General features: G+C 50.7%; 2 protein-coding genes across 6 annotated transcripts in view; both read right to left on the bottom strand.

The window, feature by feature from the left end:
- The window catches only part of adam15 (ADAM metallopeptidase domain 15), a 57,385-nt gene extending 45,001 nt beyond the window's left edge, over positions 1-12,384 (bottom strand). For 2 of the 3 annotated variants that reach the window (XM_063041913.1, XM_063041915.1), the window contains exons 1-3: positions 11,324-12,384; positions 9,310-9,419; positions 448-524 (exon numbers count right to left, since the gene is read on the bottom strand). In XM_063041913.1, the coding sequence (XP_062897983.1) occupies positions 448-524; positions 9,310-9,419; positions 11,324-11,468 (332 nt within the window). In that variant the 5' untranslated portion in view covers positions 11,469-12,384. The remainder of the gene's footprint in view (positions 1-447; positions 525-9,309; positions 9,420-11,323) is intronic. The other variant, XM_063041914.1, reaches the window with a different exon arrangement.
- Positions 12,385-17,269: 4,885 nt separating this feature from the next.
- The window catches only part of dcst1 (DC-STAMP domain containing 1), a 75,352-nt gene continuing 72,514 nt past the window's right edge, over positions 17,270-20,107 (bottom strand). For all 3 annotated transcript variants that reach the window (XM_063041911.1, XM_063041910.1, XM_063041912.1), the window contains one exon: positions 17,270-19,886. In XM_063041911.1, the coding sequence (XP_062897981.1) occupies positions 19,635-19,886 (252 nt within the window). In that variant the 3' untranslated portion in view covers positions 17,270-19,634. The remainder of the gene's footprint in view (positions 19,887-20,107) is intronic.

The following is a 20,107-nucleotide window of genomic DNA, read 5'->3' as shown; positions in this document are numbered from 1 at the left end:
ACTCCAGATTCCCAACACCTCCCGAACCTACCACGGGGAACACCACCGCCCGCAGAGTCCCCGTCCACCACCACCACCCGCAGATCCCCCGTCCGCCGCCGCCCGCAGATCCCCCAATTCCCCGTCCGCCGCCGCCCGCAGATCCCTCATCCGCCGCCGCCCGCAGATCCCTCATCCGCCACCGCCCACAGATCCCCCGTCCGCTGCCGCCCGCAGATCCCCCGTCTGCCGCCGCCCGCAGATCCCCGTCCACCGCCACCGCCTGCAGATCCCCCATCCACCATCCTGACTTGGAAATACTTCGGCCAATCCTTCACTGTTGCCGGGTCTGAATCCTGGAACTCCCTCCGTCACTCAGACCGCGGCGGTTCGAGACGGCAGCCTACTGAGGGAGGGTGAGGGAGAGGGGACTAAATGCCGAACGTGTTGGTTCTCCATTTGACTTACTCGTTCTGTTCCAACTCCAATGTCAGCCTCCGGCCTCCGATCTGAATCTCACACACCAGTCTCATCGGGGGGTTATCCTGTTAAAACAGAAGGCAACAACACAAATTAACTCAAACTCCAACAAGTGCTGTTGTGTTTTGGGGTGGGGGGGGAACTTTAATAGACATCAGCAGAATTATCTGCAGCTTAATGTGAAAAAGACTAAGGAGCTGGTGGTAGACCTGAGGAAAGCTAAGGTACCGGTGACCCGTTTCCATCCAGGGGGTCAGTGTGGACATGGTGGAGGATTACAAATACCTGAGGATACGAATTGACAATAAATGGACTGGTCTAAGAACACTGAGGCTGTCTACAAGAAAGGTCAGAGCCATCTCTATTTCCTGAGGAGACTGAGGTCCTTTAACATCTGCCGGATGATGCTGAGGATGTTCTATGAGTCTGTGGTGGCCAGTGCTATCATGTTTGCTGTTGTGTGCTGGGGCAGCAGGCTGAGGGTAGCAGACACCAACAGAATCAACAAACTCATTTGTAAGGCCAGTGATGTTGTGGGGATGGAACTGGACTCTCTGACGGTGGTGTCTGAAAAGAGGATGCTGTCCAAGTTGCATGCCATCTTGGACAATGTCTCCCATCCACTACATAATGTACTGGGTGGGCACAGGAGTACATTCAGCCAGAGACTCATTCCACCGAGATGCAACACAGAGCGTCATAGGAAGTCATTCCTGCCTGTGGCCATCAAACTTTACAACTCCTCCCTTGGTGGGTCAGACACACTGAGCCATTAGGCTGGTCCAGGACTTATTTCATAATTTACTGGCATAACGTACATATTACTACTTAACTATTATAGTTCTATTACTATTATTTATGGTGTAACTGTAACGAAAGCCAGTTTCCCCCGGGATCAATAGACTATGACTAATTCCATACCTCCAGGGTCAGACACAGAGTGAAGCTCCCTCCACACTGTCCCATCACACACTCCCGAGGTCAGACACAGAGTGAAACTCCCTCTACACCGTCCCATCACACACTCCCAGGGTCAGACACAGAGTGAAGCTCCCTCTACACTGTCCCATCACACACTCCCGAGGTCAGACACTGAGTGAAACTCCCTCCACACCGTCCCATCACACACTCCCAGGGTCAGACACAGAGTGAAGCTCCCTCTACTCCAGGGGCACTCACAGCCTTTCCCTGCACAAATTCTTCAGAAATGTTTTCACATCTCATCTGTATCCTGAGAACGAGAGAGCGCTAGGGAGACGGGCGGAGCGCGCGAGGGAGACCCTCACTGATTCTCCAACCTCAGATCGTTCCCCATTGCTCAGCCTCCATTTCTGACTCTCAAGAGGGCGGGAGGAGAAGATGGCGGCGCAATGCAGCGCGCGCAGCTCTCCGGTGAAATGATATCGTATTTGTAAGTAGGGTGCCGTGCACAATTCTGATTTGATGGAGGCAGACGTGAGAAGGCACAGAGGAACATCTGGAGAAATTTCTGAAATGCCCAGTTCACTGCCGCTGCTACTGTGCGATCGAGAATCTCCGGAGGGAAGACCCCAAAATCCTCGGCTTTGCCTGCTGCTGGCGACCGAGGCTGAGGTCGAAGCGTTCGGATAGAGATGGTGCTCGGTACTCTGTGTCAGAGGGCTGATTGGAGCTTGAAGTTTTCGGACAACTCAGAGTCGGACTGTGGTCGGGCATGGCAGGGAGAGGTTTCTTCCTTCTCCCGTCTGCATGAGATGTGGGACTTACGAGAGACTTTGAACTTTTACTGTGCATGGCCTGTTCTTCATCAAGTTATGGTATTGTTGCACTGTTGTAACTATATGTTATAATTATGTGGTTTCTATTAGTTTTTCAGTCTTGGTCTGTCCTGTGTTTCTGTGATATCACACCAGAGGAATATTGGATCATTTCTTAATGCGTGCATTACTAAATGACAATAAAAGAGGACTGCGTGTCCTCATAATCTAATCTAATCTCACTGGTTCTCCACTCAGCTTTGGATCACCTGGACAAAAGCAGTGCTGTACCTAATGTTCACTGATAACTGCTCAGCGCTCAACACAATCAGACCCTCAGTACTAATAAACAAACTCCAGAACGTCAGCCTCTGTACCTCCCTCGGAAAATGGATCCTCTGCTTCCTCATTGGGAAACCAGTTCGGAAATAACATTTCCTCCCAGCTGACAGTCAATACCTCAAGGACACGTGCTGAGACCTTTGCTCTCCTCTCTCCACATTCATGACTGTGTGGCTAGGCACTGCTCAAAAGCCATCCTTGGATTCACCGATGACACCACTGTTGGCGGAATCTCAGACGGTGACGCGGAGGTGGTTTTGCGACAACTTCACCATCAACATCGGCAAGAACAAGGAATTGACTGTGGAGTTCATGACGGGGAAGTCGAGGGATCTCACACCGGACCTCATCGAGGGATCAGCTGTGGAAACGGTGAGCGGTTTCAAGCTCCTGGGTACCAGCATCTCCCCCCAACACATCAAGTCAATTCCAAAGAAGGCACGTCAGCGGCTCTACTTCGTTAGGAGTTTGACAAGACGCGGTACGTCGTGGGAGGTTTGTAAATTTCTATAGATGTCTCGAGGGGCTAGAGGGTTGCAGTCTCAACCAGCTCCATCATGGGCAGAAACCTCCCCACCTCGAGTCTATCTTCAAAAGGTGGCGCCTCGAGAAGTTGGCATCCACCATGAAGGACTCTCACCACGTGAGGCATCTGCTCTTCCCGTTACTACCATCAGGGAGAAAGTACAGGACCCTGAAGACTCACAAAATGTCTTTGGAACAGATTCTCGTCCTCCGCCATCAGATTGATGAATGGTCCTCTCTATTCCTCTTTTATTTGTTTATTTATAACTGAAAGGCATTTCTGTGCATTCCACAGTACTGCTGCCACAAATCAACGAATTTCTTTACAGTCACTGATAAAAAAACCTGACTCAGTTTAATCGTTCCCAAATCTCCACGATTTCAGCTCCTCCAGTTTAGCAGAGTCAAGATCCCTCAAGATGGAAACAGGCCCTTTAACACATCTTGTCCTTGCCAACCAGGGTGTCCACCTGAGCTAGTCTCACTTGCCTGCATTTGTCCCATGCCCCTCTAAACCTTTCCTATCCGTGTACCTGTCCGTATCCCTCTAAACCTTTCCTATCCGTGTACCTGTCTGTATCCCTCTAAACCTTTCCTATCCGTGTACCTGTCTGTATCCCTCTAAACCTTTCCTATCCGTGTACCTGTCCATATCCCTCTAAACCTTTCCTATCCGTGTACGTGTCCATATCCCTCTAATATACACACATATACACAAATTCTTTTTCTTTCTCTCTCTCTCCTTTTTCTCCCTCTGTCCCTCTCACTATACCCCTTGCCCATCCTCTGGGTTTTCCCCCTTCCCCCTTTTCTTTCTCCCTAAGCCTCCTGTCCCATGATCCTTTCGTATCCCTTTTGCCTATCACCTGTCCAGCTCTTGGCTCCATCCCTCCCCCTCCTGTCTTCTCCTATCATTTCAGATCTCCCCCTCCCCCTCTCAAATCTCTTACTAGCTTTTCTTTCAGTTAGTCCTGACGAAGGGTCTCGGCCCAAAACGTCGACTGTACCTCTTCCTAGAGATGCTGCCTGGCCTGCTGCGTTCACCAGCAACTTTGATATGTGTTGCTATCCATATACCTGTCCATATCCCTCAAAACCTTTCCTATCCGTGTACCTGTCCGTATCCCTCTAAACCTTTCCTATCCGTGTACCTGTCCGTATCCCTCTAAACCTTTCCTATCCGTGTACCTGTCCGTATCCCTCTAAACCTTCCCTATCCGTGTACCTGTCCGTATCCCTCTAAACCTTTCCTATCCGTGTACCTGTCCATATCTCTCAAAACCTTTCCTATCCGTGTACCTGTCCGTATCCCTCTAAACCTTTCCTATCCGTGTACCTGTCCGTATCCCTCTAAACCTTCCCTATCCGTGTACCTGTCCGTATCCCTCTAAACCTTCCCTATCCGTGTACCTGTCCGTATCCCTCTAAACCTTTCCTATCCGTGCACCTGTCCGTATCCCTCTAAACCTTCCCTATCCGTGTACCTGTCCGTATCCCTCTAAACCTTCCCTATCCGTGTACGTGTCCATATCCCTCTAAACCTTCCCTATCCGTGTACGTGTCCGTATCCCTCTAAACCTTCCCTATCCGTGTCCCTGTCCGTATCCATCTGAACGATTCCTCTTAATATACTTGTCCAAGTGTCTTTTAAAGGATGACAGGAGTGAAGGTAGGACCGATTAGAGATAAAGGTGGGAAGAATTGCCTGGAGGCTGTGGAAGTGAGCGAGGTCCTCAATGAATACTTCTCTTGGTATTCACCAATGAGAGGGAACTTGATGATGGTAAGGACAATATGAGTGAGGCTGATGTTCTGGAGCATGTTGATATTAAGGGAGACGTGGTGTTGGAGTTGTTAAAATACATTAGGACGGTAAGTCCCCGGGCCTGATGGAATATTCCCCAGGCTGCTCCATGAGGCAAGGGAAGAGATTGCTGAGCCTCTGGCTAGGATCTTTATGTCCTCGTTGTCCATGGGAATGGTACCGGAGGATTGGAGGGAGGCGAATGTTGTTCCCTTGTTCAAAAAAGGTAGTAGGGATAGTCTGGGTAATTATAGACCAGTGAGCCTTACGTCTGTGGTGGGAAAGTTGTTGGAAAAGATTCTTAGAGATAGGATCTCTGGGCATTTAGAGAATCATGGTCTGATCAGGGATAGTCAGTATGGCTTTGTGAAGGGCAGATCGTGTCGAACAAGCCTGATAGAGTTCTTTGAGGAGGTGACCAGGCACATAGATGAGGGTAGTGCAGTGGATGTGATCTATATGGATTTTAGTAAGGCATTTGACAAGGTTCCACATGGTAGGCTTATTCAGAAAGTCAGAAGGCATGGGATCCAGTGGAGTTTGGCCAGGTGGATTCAGAATTGGCTTGCGTGCAGAAGGCAGAGGGTCGTGGTGGAGGGAGTACATTCAGATTGGAGGATTGTGACTAGTGGTGTCCCACAAGGATCTGTTCTGGGACCTCTACTTTTCGTGATTTTTATTAATGACCTGGATGTGGGGGTAGAAGGGTAGGTTGGCAAGTTTGCAGACGACACAAAGGTTGGTGGTGTTGTAGATAGTGTAGAGGATTGTCAAAGATTGCAGAGAGACATTGAAAGGATGCAGAAGTGGGCTGAGAAGTGGCAGATGGAGTTCAACCCAGAGAAGTGTGAGGTGGTACACTTTGGAAGGACAAACTCCAAGGCAGAGTACAAAGTAAATGGCAGGATACTTGGTCGTGTGGAGGAGCAGAGGGATCTCGGGGTACATGTCCACAGATCCCTGAAAGTTGCTTCACAGGCGGATAGGGAAGTTAAGAAAGCTTATGGGGTGTTAGCTTTCATAAGTCGAGGGACAGAGTTTAAGAGTCACGATGTAATGATGCAGCTCTATAAAACTCTGGTTAGGCCACACTTGGAGTACTGTGTCCAGTTCTGGTCACCTCACTATAGGAAGGACGTGGAAGCATTCGAAAGGGTACAGAGGAGATTTACCAGGATGCTGCCTGGTTTAGAGAGTATGCATTATGATCAGAGATTAAGGGAGCTAGGGCTTTACTCTTTGGAAGGAAGGAGGATGAGAGGAGACATGATAGAGGTGTACAAGATAATAAGAGGAATAGATAGAGTGGATAGCCAGCGCCTCTTCCCCAGCACATCACTGCTCAATACAAGAGGATATGGCTTTAAGGTAAGGGGTGGGAAGTTCAAGGGGGATATTAAAGGAAGGTTTTTTCACTCAGAGAGTGGTTGGTGTGTGGAATGCACTGCCTGAGTCAGTGGTGGAGGCAGATACACTAGTGAAGTTTAAGAGACTACTGGACAGGTATTTGGAGGTATTTAAGTTGGGCGCTTATATGGGAGGCAGGGTTTGAGGGTCAGCACAACATTGTGGGCCGAATGGCCTGTACTGTGCTGTACTATTCTATGTTTAAACTCAGCACTTCCTCTGGCAGCTGATTCTACACACTGACTACCCTCTCGTTGGAAAAGTTGACCCTCACATCTTTAAATCTTTCCTATCATTTGAACCCATGGCCTCTAGTTTTGGACTCCCTTGCCCTGGGGCAAAGACTGTGACCTTATGTACCCCTCTAGTGGTTTTATAAACCTCTAAGGTCAGCCCTCAGCCTCTTTCACTCCAGGGGAAACAGTCCCAACCTGTCCAGCATCTCCTTACAGCTCTAGTCCCAGCAACATCCTCAAATCTTTTCTGCACCCTCTCAGCTTAACAACATCCTTCCCGCAGCTGGGCAAGCAGTACTGCACACAATACTTCCAGCGTGATCTCACAAGGGTCTAGTACAACTGTAATATGACATCCCAACTCTCGTACTCAGTGCCCTGAGCAAGAAGACCAGAATACCTAATGATTTCTTCACCCTGTCGACGGGGTTTGACCTGAAACTTGGACAATTCCTTTCCTCGCACAGATGCTGCATGACCCGCTGGGTTCCTCCAGCAGACTGTTAATCTCCCCTCCTTCACCATCTGTCGACTTGCGTTGCCTCATTCAGAGAATCATATATCCCAAGGCTTATCCACTAAAGGCATGGACAGGGTGGATGTGGCAAAGTTGTTTCCCATGATGGGGGAGTCTAGTACGAGAGGGCATGACTTAAGGATTGAAGGGCGCCCTTTCAGAACAGAAATGCGAAGAAATTTTTTTAGTCAGAGGGTGGTGAATCTATGGAATTTGTTGCCACGGGCGGCAGTGGAGGCCAAGTTATTGGGTGTTTTTAAGGCAGAGATTGATAGGTATCTGAGTAGCCAGGGCATCAAAGGTTATGGTGAGAAGGCAGGGGAGTGGGACTGAATGGGAGAAAATGGATCAGCTCATGATAAAATGGCAGAGCAGACTCGATGGGCCAAATGGCCTGCTCCTGCTCCTTTGTCTTATGGTCTTATCTGTTCTACAACACTCCTCAGGGCTTCTACCATCCAGTGTGAGAGCCTCACCCTGGGGGTATTCACAGACTGAACAGTATAGCATAGGAACTGGCCCCTCGGCCCAAACTATGTAAATCAGTAATTTAACACCCAACTAAACTAATCTCTTCTGCCTACCCAATGCCCATATCCACTTACGAAGAAAACATGGCAGGGTAGCTTTATTAGAAGTCTACAAAGGTTTGGCATGCCATCTAAAACTTTGACAAACTTCTATAGACGTGTGGTGGAGAGCATATTGACTGGCTGCATCACAACCTGGTGTGGAAACACCAAAGCCCTTGTATTGGATAAAATGTAGTGGATACAGCTCATGGGTAAAGCCCTCCCCAGCGTTGAGCACATTTACACGGAGCGCTGTCGCAGGAAAGCAGCATCCATCATCAGAGACCCCCACCAACGAGGCCATGCTCTCTTCTCACTGCTGCCATCAGGAAGGTGGTACAGGAGCCTCAGGACCCACACCACCAGGTTCAGGAACAGCTATTACCCCTCAAGAGGGGATAACTTCACTCACCCCCATCGCTGATCCGTTCCCACAACATATGAAGTCACTTTCGAGGACTCTACCACACAAGTTCTGGATGTTTACTGCTTGTTTATTCATCATGATTACTATTTTTCTCCTCTCTTTCTGTATTTGTGGTTTGTTGGATTTTTTTTGCACTATGGCTGTTGTCTGTCCTGTCAGGGGCTGATCCAACATTCTTTTAAAGTCTCTATTGTATCCACCTCTCCACCACCCCTGGCAATGCATTCCAGGCACCCACCACGCTCTGCGTAAAAAAACTTGCTCTATACATCTCCTTTGAACTTACTCACTCCCACCTTACCATGTGCAGGTCAGTATTGGATACTTGTGCCCTGGGGGAGGAAAAGCACTCACTGTCTACCTTATCTATGCCTCTCATAACATTATAAACCACTATCGGGTCTTTCTTTAGCCTCCGCCACTCCAGAGGAAGTTTGTCCAGCCCCTCCTCGTTAACTCTAATCCAGGCAGCTTCCTGGTGAACCTCTTCTGCACCCTCCCCAAAGCCCCCGTACCCTTCCTGTTATGGGACGACCAGAACTGAACGCAACGCTCAGAGTGTGGCCTGGAGTTTTACAAAGCAGCAACACAACTATAAGAGATAGGAACAGAATTAGGCCATTGGGCCCATCGAGTCTGCTGCGCCATTCCATCACAGCTGATTTATCACCCCCTCAACCCCGTTCTCATCTTCTCCCCATAACTTTTGACACCCTGACTAATCAAGAGCACATCAACCTCCACTTTAAATACACCCATTGGCCTCCACAGCCGTCTGAGGCAATGAATTCCAGAGGTTCACCACCCATTTCCTGACTCTTGAAGTCAGTGCCTTGCTAATAATGACTAGCATCACCTTCACCGCCCTCTGAACCAGAACTGAATGTAATACTGCAGATGCAGCCTCATTTTATAAAACTGAAACTTAACCATTCCTTGAACTTGTCTGACTTGCATCCCATCTGCTGTTCCTCGGCCCATACTCGGCTTCAAGTTGACCCTCCCCATTGGCTGTCACGTCCCGCTCCGAACCCCCCTGACACCACCCTGGACAACCGAACCAGCGACCCTCACGTCTCGGGGAAGTGAAAGGAACCAGCAGAGCGGGGGAGGGTAGAGTCCGTGGCCAGGACTCGCACACTCCGTGCACTGGGGTCCACACGGAATCCAGTGCGATGAGACAGCTGATCGCTCAAAGTTTGGGACCAGCGATAAATGCCGATCAGAACCCATCGCGTCCAACCTCTGCCGAAAGAGAGAGAGGGCGGAAAACGCATTACCCACCTGCAACGTTGCATCCAGCCTGCGACGCTTCCCAGCCAGCAACACGTACGGGACGGTTACCTGGGAGCCAGGCGGTAAGCGACGCTGCCGTGCCTGGTTCTCCCACGGGGCTGGTGACAGAGCAGAGAGCACAGCACTGGTCAGATCCACCCCCAGTTCCCAACGCCAAGTCACCCACTGCCCCTCCCGATTCCTCCCCACACACACCCCAGGGCACCGGTCAGAACCACCCCCAGTTCCCAACGCCAAGTCACCCACGGCCCCTCCCGATTCCTACATACACACACACACACACACCCCAGGGCACCAGTCAAAATCACCCCCAGTTCCCAATGCCAAGTTACCCACTGCCCCTCCCAATTCCTCCCTACACACACCTAAGCACCAATGAGAACCACCCCCAGTTCCCAACGCCGTCACCCACTGCCCCTCCCGATTCCTACACACACACCCACCCCCCAGGGCACCGGTCAGAATCACCCCCAGTTCCCAAAGCCAAGTCACCCACTGCCCCTCCCAATTCCTCCCCACACACACCCCCTTTATCTCTGTTCCTTTCCTTTACTCATCCCATCTGCCCGTCACCCACACACTACCCCCACAGGTCCCCCTTTCCTCCACCCCACCCCCCACCAACATTCCCACTGCCCTCCCCACCTTCCTTGTTTGGCTTCACGCTCCACCTTCATCTCCAATCAGATTCCAGCATCCATGGCCCCTTGTCACCTCCACCTCCCAGCCTCAGTTACTGACTGTACCCCCCCACCTCCTCTGTCTCCCTATCACCCCTCCTCGCCTGGATCCACCCATCACCCCCAGCCTCAGTTACTGACTGTACCCCCCTACTCCTGTCTCCCTATCACCCCTCCTCGCCTGGATCCACCCATCACCCCCAGCCTCAGTTACTGACTGTACCCCACCCCACCTCCTCTGTCTCCCTATCACCCCTCCTCACCTGGATCCACCCATCACCTCCCAGCCTCTGTCACTCCCCTCCATGGTTTGCCTAGCCTCACTTGGATCGACATTTCACCTCTGAGCTGCCATCACTATCCCCACTCCCTCCGCCTGCCTTCTGTCACCTCCACCGATCACCTCCTGCCCCTTCCACCCCACCTCCTTACAGACTATCGCCCCTCTATTTGTCCAGTCCAGATAAAGGGTCAATTTCCCCCCCCCCAAGAAGGATGCTGCCTCTTGATGAACCACCTTTTGGGGGTAGGTGGTGGGACCAAGTAAGAGGCTACAGATGATGAGTGGATGAGATGAAGGGCTGAAGGAGGAGGGATCATCTGAAAGGAGAGGAGAGGGATCACAGGAGAAAGGTTCATTTACAGCTTCCCTTCTCCCAAAAGTTGACTGTGGGAATACCAGCGACTGGAAACTCCCGTCACTCACTCAGGGGTCAGGCCTGGGAAACGTCTCAGTCCGTCGGGGGGAGAGTTCAGTCACCCCACAGAAACGCCAAGAATTCGAAGCATGTGGAGTCTCATAAAAAATATAGACAGGTCAAAGGGTCACACCGTCCTTCATCCCATCGTTCCTGCTGACCCATCGTCACCAACCCCATTTCCCAGCATTTCTCTGCCTCAGTGATCCAGACACCTTCTTCCACACGCTGAGGGTCCCAGATTCCAACCTCCCCAGGGGCAGAGGATTCCCCCTCAGGTCCCCTCCAAATCTCCCTCCTCTCACCTCAGACCTACACCCTCCAGTTTTGAATACCTTAGCTGCAGGAAAAGTTAGCTGGCTGCCCACGGTCCATTCCCACCTACACACAGGCTGCCTGATCCGCTGTGCTCCCAGTATACCCGCGGGGGGCATCTCACACCCCGTGGAGAAATATGGACAGAAACACACCGGGAACTCGGGGTGAGGGGGAGGGTGAGGGTGAGGTGGCGGGGAGGGTGAGAGGGGGGAGGGGAGGGTGAGGGTGAGGGGGGAACGGGTAGAGGAGGGATGGGTAGGTTCAACGCCGCCGGGGCCGTCCCGATCGGGTCCGGGAGTTGCTCACCTCCAGCGTGCACTCGGTGCCGTCCCCAGGGTCCCGGCTGCGGGCTCGGGGTGGGCTCCGACCCGGCGCTGCCGGCTGCCCGTGCCCCCAACAGACAGCAGTAGAGGAAGAATAGGCTCCAGAACCGCCGGCAACGCTCGCTCATCGTCCCGACCGGGGCATCGCCCGCCCGCTTGGACCGCCCACTCTGGTCCCGGGCTCCTGCCTCGCTCCGGCTCAGTCCCAGCGCCGTCCCAAACTCGCACACGGTGCCACAACCTCTGCCCGATACCCTCTTTCACCATATATACCGAGCGTCCTAGTCAGCCCCGCTTTTCTTCAGTGGTTACACCGTATCGCGGGCTGCCGGGATATTTCTTAAGGCCGCAGAATGTATCGCGGACACAATATAACGCAAAGTTTTAAGATGTTTCGTAAGAATTGGGACGTATCCGAAACTCACGACGCAATGCAAGTTGTTACAATGTGTTTCTAAAGGGTTACAAAGTGCCGTGGGCTGTTGCAATTGCTTGTAAGGCGCTGCGATGTATCGTGGGCTGTTGCAACGAGTAGTAAGGCATTATAATGTATCGTGGGCTGTTGCGATGCGATAGTCCGTAAAGTACCACGATGTATCGCCGGCTGTTGCAGTAGTCCGTTACGGCCTTTTAGCCTACTGCAGGCGCTCGATGTAATGCAGTCTGTCAGGACGCTTTCTTAAGGGGTTACGACGTACCTCGGGCTTTAGCGACTTCACTTAAAAGCGCCAAACTGGCGGGACGGGGTTCCCGAGCGTCCCGAGTGCTGTACGGGATGTCGCAGCCCGTCGGTACAGTATCCAGGCCCCGCTCGCAGTTCCTTTCTCCTTCCACCGCGGTCCCCGCCTGTATCTGCAACCAGGGCCGGCTGTGATTTCATTCCATCTCGCAGGAAAGGGGAGAGAGTTTCCTTCGCTTCCGCCTTTCTCCCGGGCGGGATAACTCCTTCCCTGCCGGATACAAGTGTCGAGAGGCAGAGCAGCGGGCGATGGAAAGAGACGAGAGGGTCGCGTCGCGGGGAGCCCGGTCAAGCTCCCCGTTCACGCGAACCACGTGACTGGAGAGGTGGGGGGGATTCCCCTTATCATTTTCGGTGTCCCAAGTCCGTGAGGCGTTTTCAAATATGCAGCAGGGAAGACAGTTTCCCTCTCGCCCATCGCTAACAAGGGCTGGGTCACGGACTTGGCGCTGAGTGGAATCTTGCTGTGCATAGATTGGCTCCCTCCTGCTTTGCAGGACAGCGGGGCGCTTCGGGGGGCGTTCAGAAAGGAACACACAGTCTCTCTCGCACACACTCACACAGGCATTCGAGATTCTGCAGATGCTGGAAATCTAGAGTCACACACACAAAATGCTAGAAGAATTCTGCAGATCAGGCGGCATCTATGGAGGGAATGAAGATAGCAAACCTTTAGGGCGGAGACCCTACATCAAGTCCCGATGAGTTCCAACAATTCTTTGTATGTGTCTCTTACACACATGGATACAGGGAGACACAAAATGCTGGAGGAGCTCAGCAAGCATCTCTGGAAAAGCGTATCGTTGATGTTTCGGGCCAAAACGTCGACAATACTCTTTTCCATCGATGCTGCCTGGCCTGCTGGGCTCCTCCAGCATTTTGTGAGTGTTGCTCGGATTTCCAGCACCTGCAGATTTTCTCATGTTTGTGACTGGACATACACAGGCATATTCGCACAGTCTCTCTCTTACACACAGGGCCACATAAACACACACACAGGCAGGAACAAACATGTCCATACTTAAATATCCTCACTCACACATATACATATGTTCACACACATCCACACACTCCAACATATGTCTATACATGTACTTACTTACACACACACACACAGTCAGCAAGCCACTCCCTCAGTAACTAATAGTCTCCACACTGTATCGGTGTTTCCAAGACATTATCAGGGCTGTGAATGCCAGCGGAAAGACAGGCCCCAGGCATGTGGAACACAGCCCTTAGCCCATCCCAAACAGGAGATGGAGTTCCATTGTGATTAACAATTTCCTTGTGGCTCCAAGTCCAGAGTGACGGAATCAGGAAATGGCAAAGCCTGTGTTGAGTTAACATTAAGGAACTGGTCAGGATCCATCACACAGTGAATGATGGAGACAGATTTGTTAACAGATGCACAGTCATCAAAGATGCTTTTCTGAATAACATGTTTGGGCAGTGGACATTCCAGGAACATCCAGAAATTTATTTCCCGGAAAACAGCACACTATTCATGAAGCAAACGGTTGAGTAATGCAGGGTAACACACACAAAATGCTGGTGAAGGGTCTCGGCCTGAAACGTCGACTGTACACTTTTCCATCCATGCTGCCTGGCCTGCTGAGTTCCTCCAGCATTCTGTGTGTGTTGCTTGGATTTCCAGCACCTGCAGATTTACTCTTGTTTGGAATAATGCAAGGTATTGTCCTCAATTTCCGTACATTTATACTTTCCAAAAGTACATTTGGCCCATCTAGACAATACTGGCTCTCACAGTTATTTCATACCTTGGCTTTATACAAGAAATAGGAGCAGGATTAGGCCATTCGGCCCATCAAGTCTGCTCTGTCATTTGACCAGGGCTGATTTATTTTCCCTCTCAACCCCATTCTCCTGCCTTCTCTCTGCAACTTTTGAGGCCTTACTAATCAAGAACCTGTCAACCTTTGCTTTAAATGATTTGGCCTCCACAGCCATCTGTGACAATGAATTCCACATATTTGCCACCTTCTGGCTAAAGAAATCTTTTCTCATCTCAGTTCTAAATGGACATCCTTCCACTCTGAGACAGCACCCTCTGGTCCTAGACTCACCCCACTACAGGAAACATCCTCTCCATGCCCACTCTGTCTAAACCTACCAATATTCAACAGGTTTCAATGAGATTCCCCCCATTCTACTAAACTCCAGCCAGTGTCACAAACACTCCTCATACGTTAATAGGATCATTCTGGCAAACCTCCTCTGGACCCTCTCCAATGCCAGCACACCCTTTCTTAGATACAGGGCCCATTACCGCTCACAATACTCCAAATGTGGTCTGAACAATGCCTTCTCTGTAACCTTAGTCTCCCCACGTTCCCTTCAACTTCCCCCCCATCCCAGATTCTACCCCTAACCCACACTCTACTTAACTCCCCGACCCCGCATGTCATTGGGAAGAAATGACAGCACCCGGTGGGGTGGGGGACCTATGTGGTCACGGGGAGAACACGCACATGCAGAGCACCGAGGTCGGGATTGAAATCGGATCTCTGGGGTCGCAAGATGTACGGTGCAGAGCGTTCTGACTGGTTGCATCGCAGCCTGGTGTGGGGAATCCAAGGGGGCTACAGAAAGTGACGGGGCTCAGCCAGTTCCATTGCAGGTACAGTTCTTCTCACCGAGGAACATCTACAAGAGACGACGTCCCAGGAAGGCGACATCCCTCACAGTGACCCCCCACCATCCAGTCATGCCCTTTTCTCGATGCTGCCATCAGGAAGAAGGTACAGGAGCCTCAGGACTCACACCACCAGGTTCAGGAACAGCTATTAACCCTCAACCATCAGGCTCCTGAACGAGAGGGGATAATTTCATTCGCTCCATCACTGAACTGTTCCCACTTTCAAGGGTTCTTCATCTCATGTCCTCAATATTTATTGCTTATTTATTTATTTTTTCTTTTCTCTTGTATTTGTGCAGTTAGGTGTCGCTTGCACATTAGTTGTCTGTCTGTCTTGTTATGTGCGGTCTTTCATTGATTCCTTTGTGTTTCTTAGTATTTACTGTGAATGCCCACTAGAAAATGAATCTCAGGGTTGTATATGATGACATATGTACTTTGTTAATAAATTTACTTTGAACTTTGAACAACAGCTCTGTCCCCACGGTCATCAGGTTCTTGAACCCACCTGAAAAACCCCAAGCCCTCCTCAGACTAGATTTCTATTTATCTTTCTCAGTTTTGCACTAGTCTCATTATATCCTGACCCGGATCTGGGCCGTACCCTCCAAATATCCAGACCTGCCTCTCAGTTTTTTTGCACTACCTGACTTCCCATTTTTCTATTTTCTATTTATGATTTATAATTTAAATTTTTAATATTTACTAATTTTAACTATTTTTAATATTTAATATTTGTAATCCAGGGAGTGTGACGCGCAGAATCAAATATCGCTGTGATGATTGTACGTTCTCATACCAATTGTTTGGTGATAATAAAGTATAAAGTATAAATTATCCACTTTTGCTTTTTATTTTGCTCACGTGTAATTTAAGTTTAAGTTAACTTGTGTTTGCCATACAGCTGCTGCAAAAAGCTAATTTCCATGACATTTAGACTCTGGGTATGAGTGCCCATGACAATAATTGGACACCACGGTGGCATCGCAGTTAGAACAACACTATAACAGTTTGGGGTGTCGGAGTTCAGAGCTCAATTCCAACCTCATGTAAGGTGTTTGTATGTCCTCCCCATGAACTGTGTGGGTTTCCTCCCAAAGTCCAAAGATGCACTGGCTGGTAGGTTAATTGGTCATTGTAAATTGTCCCATCATTAGGCTAGGATTAAATCAGCGGTTGCTGGGTGTTGTGGCTTGAAAGACTGGTAGGGCCTGTTCCGTGTTGTATCTCAAAAAATAATCTAGAACTTCTCTCAGAAGATAGAAGAGAGAGAAGGGAATAGCCACAACGGCAGGGATCCTTGCCATACTGTCCGTCTTCTTGAAGGTGGACTGGATGGAAGGAAGCTCAGAATGGAGTATGCTCTGGGAGTGTGGGGTCGGGCAGGTAACCTGTGACATCCGGCCGAGAGAAGATACTGACCTCAGTGTGCCTGTCCTCCCACTGGGTCTGGGGAGTTACTTAAACAGGATCTTCTCCTAGGCCAAAAACAAGACTGGAGCTGCTATTCCCCACAGAACCCTTGTGACTCACACACCAAACTCTGAGGCTCTCATCCCACACAGTCCGGCACCTCAGAGCTTGTCCGTCCACAGCAGAGTGAAATTCCGATCATCTGACATTCATCACAGCACTTGCTCCTCATCGCCTCTCCCACAGCTCAGCATTCCCCCCTCACCCCTCCATCCTCACTATCCCTCCAGCAGTATGACAATCCCTCCTCACCAGTCCTCCTCGGTTCCCTCTCCTCACAGACCCTCCCACAGCTCAGAGCTCCCTCCTCACCCCTCCATCCTCACTACCCCTCCAGCAGTACAACAATCCCTCCTCACCAGTCCTCCTCGGTTCCCTCTCCTCACAGACCCTCCCACAGCTCAGAGCTCCCTCCTCACCCCTCCATCCTCACTACCCCTCCAGCAGTACAACAATCCCTCCTCACCAGTCCTCCTCGGTTCCCTCTCCTCACAGACCCTCCCACAGCTTAGAGCTCCCTCCTCACCACCTCTCCCACAGTGCAGCGCTCCCTCCCCATCGCCTCTCCCACAGCTAAGAGCTCCCTCCTCACCAGTCCTCCTCGGTTCCCTCTCCTCACAGACCCTCCCACAGCTTAGAGCTTCCTCCTCACCACCTCTCCCACAGTGCAGCGCTCCCCCCTCACCCCGCCATCCTCACTACCCCTCCAGCAGTATGACTATCCCTCCTCACCAGTCGTCCTCGGTCCTCTCTTCTCACCGCCTCTCCCACAGCACAGCGCTCCCTCCTCACCACCCCTCCCACAGCACAGCGCTCCCTCCTCACCACCCCCCATCGGTCCTCTTTCCTCATTGCCCCTCCCAAAGAACAGTGCTCCCTCACTGCCTCTCCACAGCACAGTGCTCCCTCAGTACAAGCTGTGAAGTATGGTTGCATCTCTTAAACAAGGTCTAAACCAATAACCCCTTGTCTTGCCCACACGCCTACCTACGTGTGCAGTGTCCGTCCGCTTGCAAAGCTTTCTCACGCCGAAGAAATGGAGCAGACAATCAGCTCTTGCGACAATCCATTGGTTTATTTACTGACATTGAACAGTGATGGGGTGGGGGGTGGGGGGTGGTGGGTGTGTGGGGAGGGGAGGATGACTCCACCCTGCCACCCCTGGAGGGTCACTAGGATTGGCTGTAACTTTGCCCATTTGTTTTGTGAAGATCACACAACGATGGGTGACAAGGATGTCAGTGGGGGGTGGGACACACTTCCGTGTCTCGAGTCCCCTTGTGGGTATCAGGTGGTGGGAGGTGGAGACCACTTGATGTCAGTAGATCAGGAAGCATGAAGTTTGGATGCAATTTCTTGGAGGCCTTTTCTGTAAGTTTGTTGAAACTTTCCTGTCCGATTTTGGAGAAACTCCTGGTCCTTCCCCCAATCATGGTCCACCTCTCCCTTTGACTGATGGCCTTCTCAGTGATGGAGAGTGTATGTGACTGCATTTCATGGAACCCTGGACTTTCCTGCACCTCCATGTCTACTGAAACATGCTTTATGGATTTAGATAGAGACTGAGATGGATCGGTGCCTGCTTCTGCTTGTACGGCCCAAGTAAATGCTCCTTCCTGCACTCCCAGGCCATCTTTCCCATGGTTGCCATTGGTAACTGGGGCTCCCCACTCTCCTAGGCCGCATGTCCAAGTTCCCCATCTCTTCCCATTGACCCATTGTTTGTTCTTTCAATTCCAGGTCTTCATTGGTTTAATACGCTCTCTCGGGAGTTGGTTTGGGATACGACGATGGTGACAAAATCCTCATGTGCATCAATCTCTCTATCCCTGCTTGATAAGGCCCCAGGATTTGTGCTCTGTGAATACATCCCATCCTCTAAGGCACTATTCTCCCAGTTGCTGTGCATAGTCAGTCCATCCAATCTTCCCAGTCCCCAGTCTCCTGTTTACTGTGGGTAACTAAACTATCCCATCCTCCCAGTCCCCAGTCTCCTGTTTACTGTGGGTAACTAATTTATTCCATCCTCCCAGTCCCCAGTATCCTGTCTAATATGGGTAACTAATCTATCCCATCCTCCTGTTTACTGTGGGTAACTAATTTATCCCATCCTCCCAGTCCCCAGTCTCCTGTTTACTGTGGGTAACTAATTTATTCCATCCTCCCAGTCCCCAGTATCCTGTCTAATATGGGTAACTAATCTATCCCATCCTCCTGTTTACTGTGGGTAACTAATTTATCCCATCCTCCCAGTCCCCAGTCTCCTGTTTACTGTGGGTAACTAATTTATTCCATCCTCCCAGTCCCCAGTATCCTGTCTAATATGGGTAACTAATCTATCCCATCCTCCTGTTTACTGTGGGTAACTAATTTATCCCATCCTCCCAATCCCACCCTCCTGTTTACTGTGGGTAACTAATTTATTCCATCCTGCCAGGCCCCTATCCTCTGGTTGCTCTAAGTATCCAATCCATCAGTTGCTATGAGGAACCAATTCATATCATTCTCCAGGCTCCATTCCCCATATTACCATGAATAACCAATCCTACCAGAGCCCATTCCCCTGGTCTGTATGAGTCACCAAAACATCCTACACCTTGGACCCCAGCCCATCTTCCCAGGCCCCATTCCCAATAAGAGTCAGTTCCAACACCCTGAAGTTTAATTCCTACCTGGTTTTGCCCATCCCTCATAACTTCTCAAGTGACCTGCCCACAAACGTCTACACAGTCTAACGGGAACAAAAATAAAACAGGGTGGAGAGTTCCACTTCGGAAGATGGGCTCCAGTAGGTTTTGCACTACAGGCCTTGGAACCCAATGGAAGACCCGATTTCCTACTCTTCAGGCCTGGATGCCTTGGTGAGTTTTATCATTTGCACTGGTCAAGACCTCCTCAGTCTGTACTAGACAAATTCTGATAAAGGTCATCCCTCACAGGTTCTCAGTGAATATTAAACCTATCAGAAAAAGCCTCTGTTAAGGAGCTGAGGGAGGTAAGGTGTGAGTAAACAGGGCAGAGCAGTTTCGGAAAATCTGCCGCATGTCCTTCACTGTGAATGCCACACAAGCAGAACCAGGTGGATTTTGACCGAGTACATCGATACTCGAAGGGGTGAGCAGCCACTTCAGAGAGGGATGCCCAAAAGCAGAGAGGTCTAGGGAGGTGACACCTGGAGCGATGGGCCAGAAGCTGGATGGTGAGAGAAGGGGCAGGAAAGGGGATTTGGAAGTAACTTGTGGAAATCTTTACCCTAGGACAGAGAAGGAAAGCTGGGAAGAAAGATATCCTGCAGACGAGTTCTGTGAGAGATCTGATGAGTTTAAGTGCCCCCCCACCCCCTATCTTGATCCTTGTGGGACTGGGGCTGGGTAAAGGCAGTGGGAAAGGGTAAGGGGTAGGGGCAGACTCTTCATTATCTCTGGTTCAGCTGGCATAGGTAGGGTTGTTCTCAACGTCACTGCCCTCAGAGACAAAATCCTCGAAGGGCAGGCAGTTAAAACAGAAGCGCCTGACGTCCTTCCAGCAGATCCAGCAGTACATGGCCCCGCAGCCCAGGTTGGGGCAGTGATAGGAGGTGTTCGTGGGGCCCTCGTTGCATACCAGACACCGCTTGCGGATGAACCTCTGCAGGAAGGGGAACAAGCGGTGCAGGGTCCCAGCGAACACACTCACTTGCTGCCGAGGTGCGGGTGGTGGGGAAGAAATGAGCAAGTTCACTGTCTCTGGAACACCAGGTACATCCATAAATCAGCCCACCCCAACAAACTACCCCCTTTTCCTGCCTAAAGGGCCCTCCACACACCACCTAGTCTACATAGTCTGATCCTCCTTAATTATCCATAGTCAGTTTAAACAAACATACACACCCCTCACCAGCTTAAATACCCACCTTAATT

This window comes from Mobula hypostoma, chromosome 2 (assembly GCF_963921235.1).
Source record: "Mobula hypostoma chromosome 2, sMobHyp1.1, whole genome shotgun sequence".
Lineage (NCBI taxonomy): Eukaryota > Metazoa > Chordata > Chondrichthyes > Myliobatiformes > Myliobatidae > Mobula > Mobula hypostoma.
Note: the sequence above shows the minus strand (reverse complement) of the source record. Positions and strands in the feature narration are given on the sequence as shown.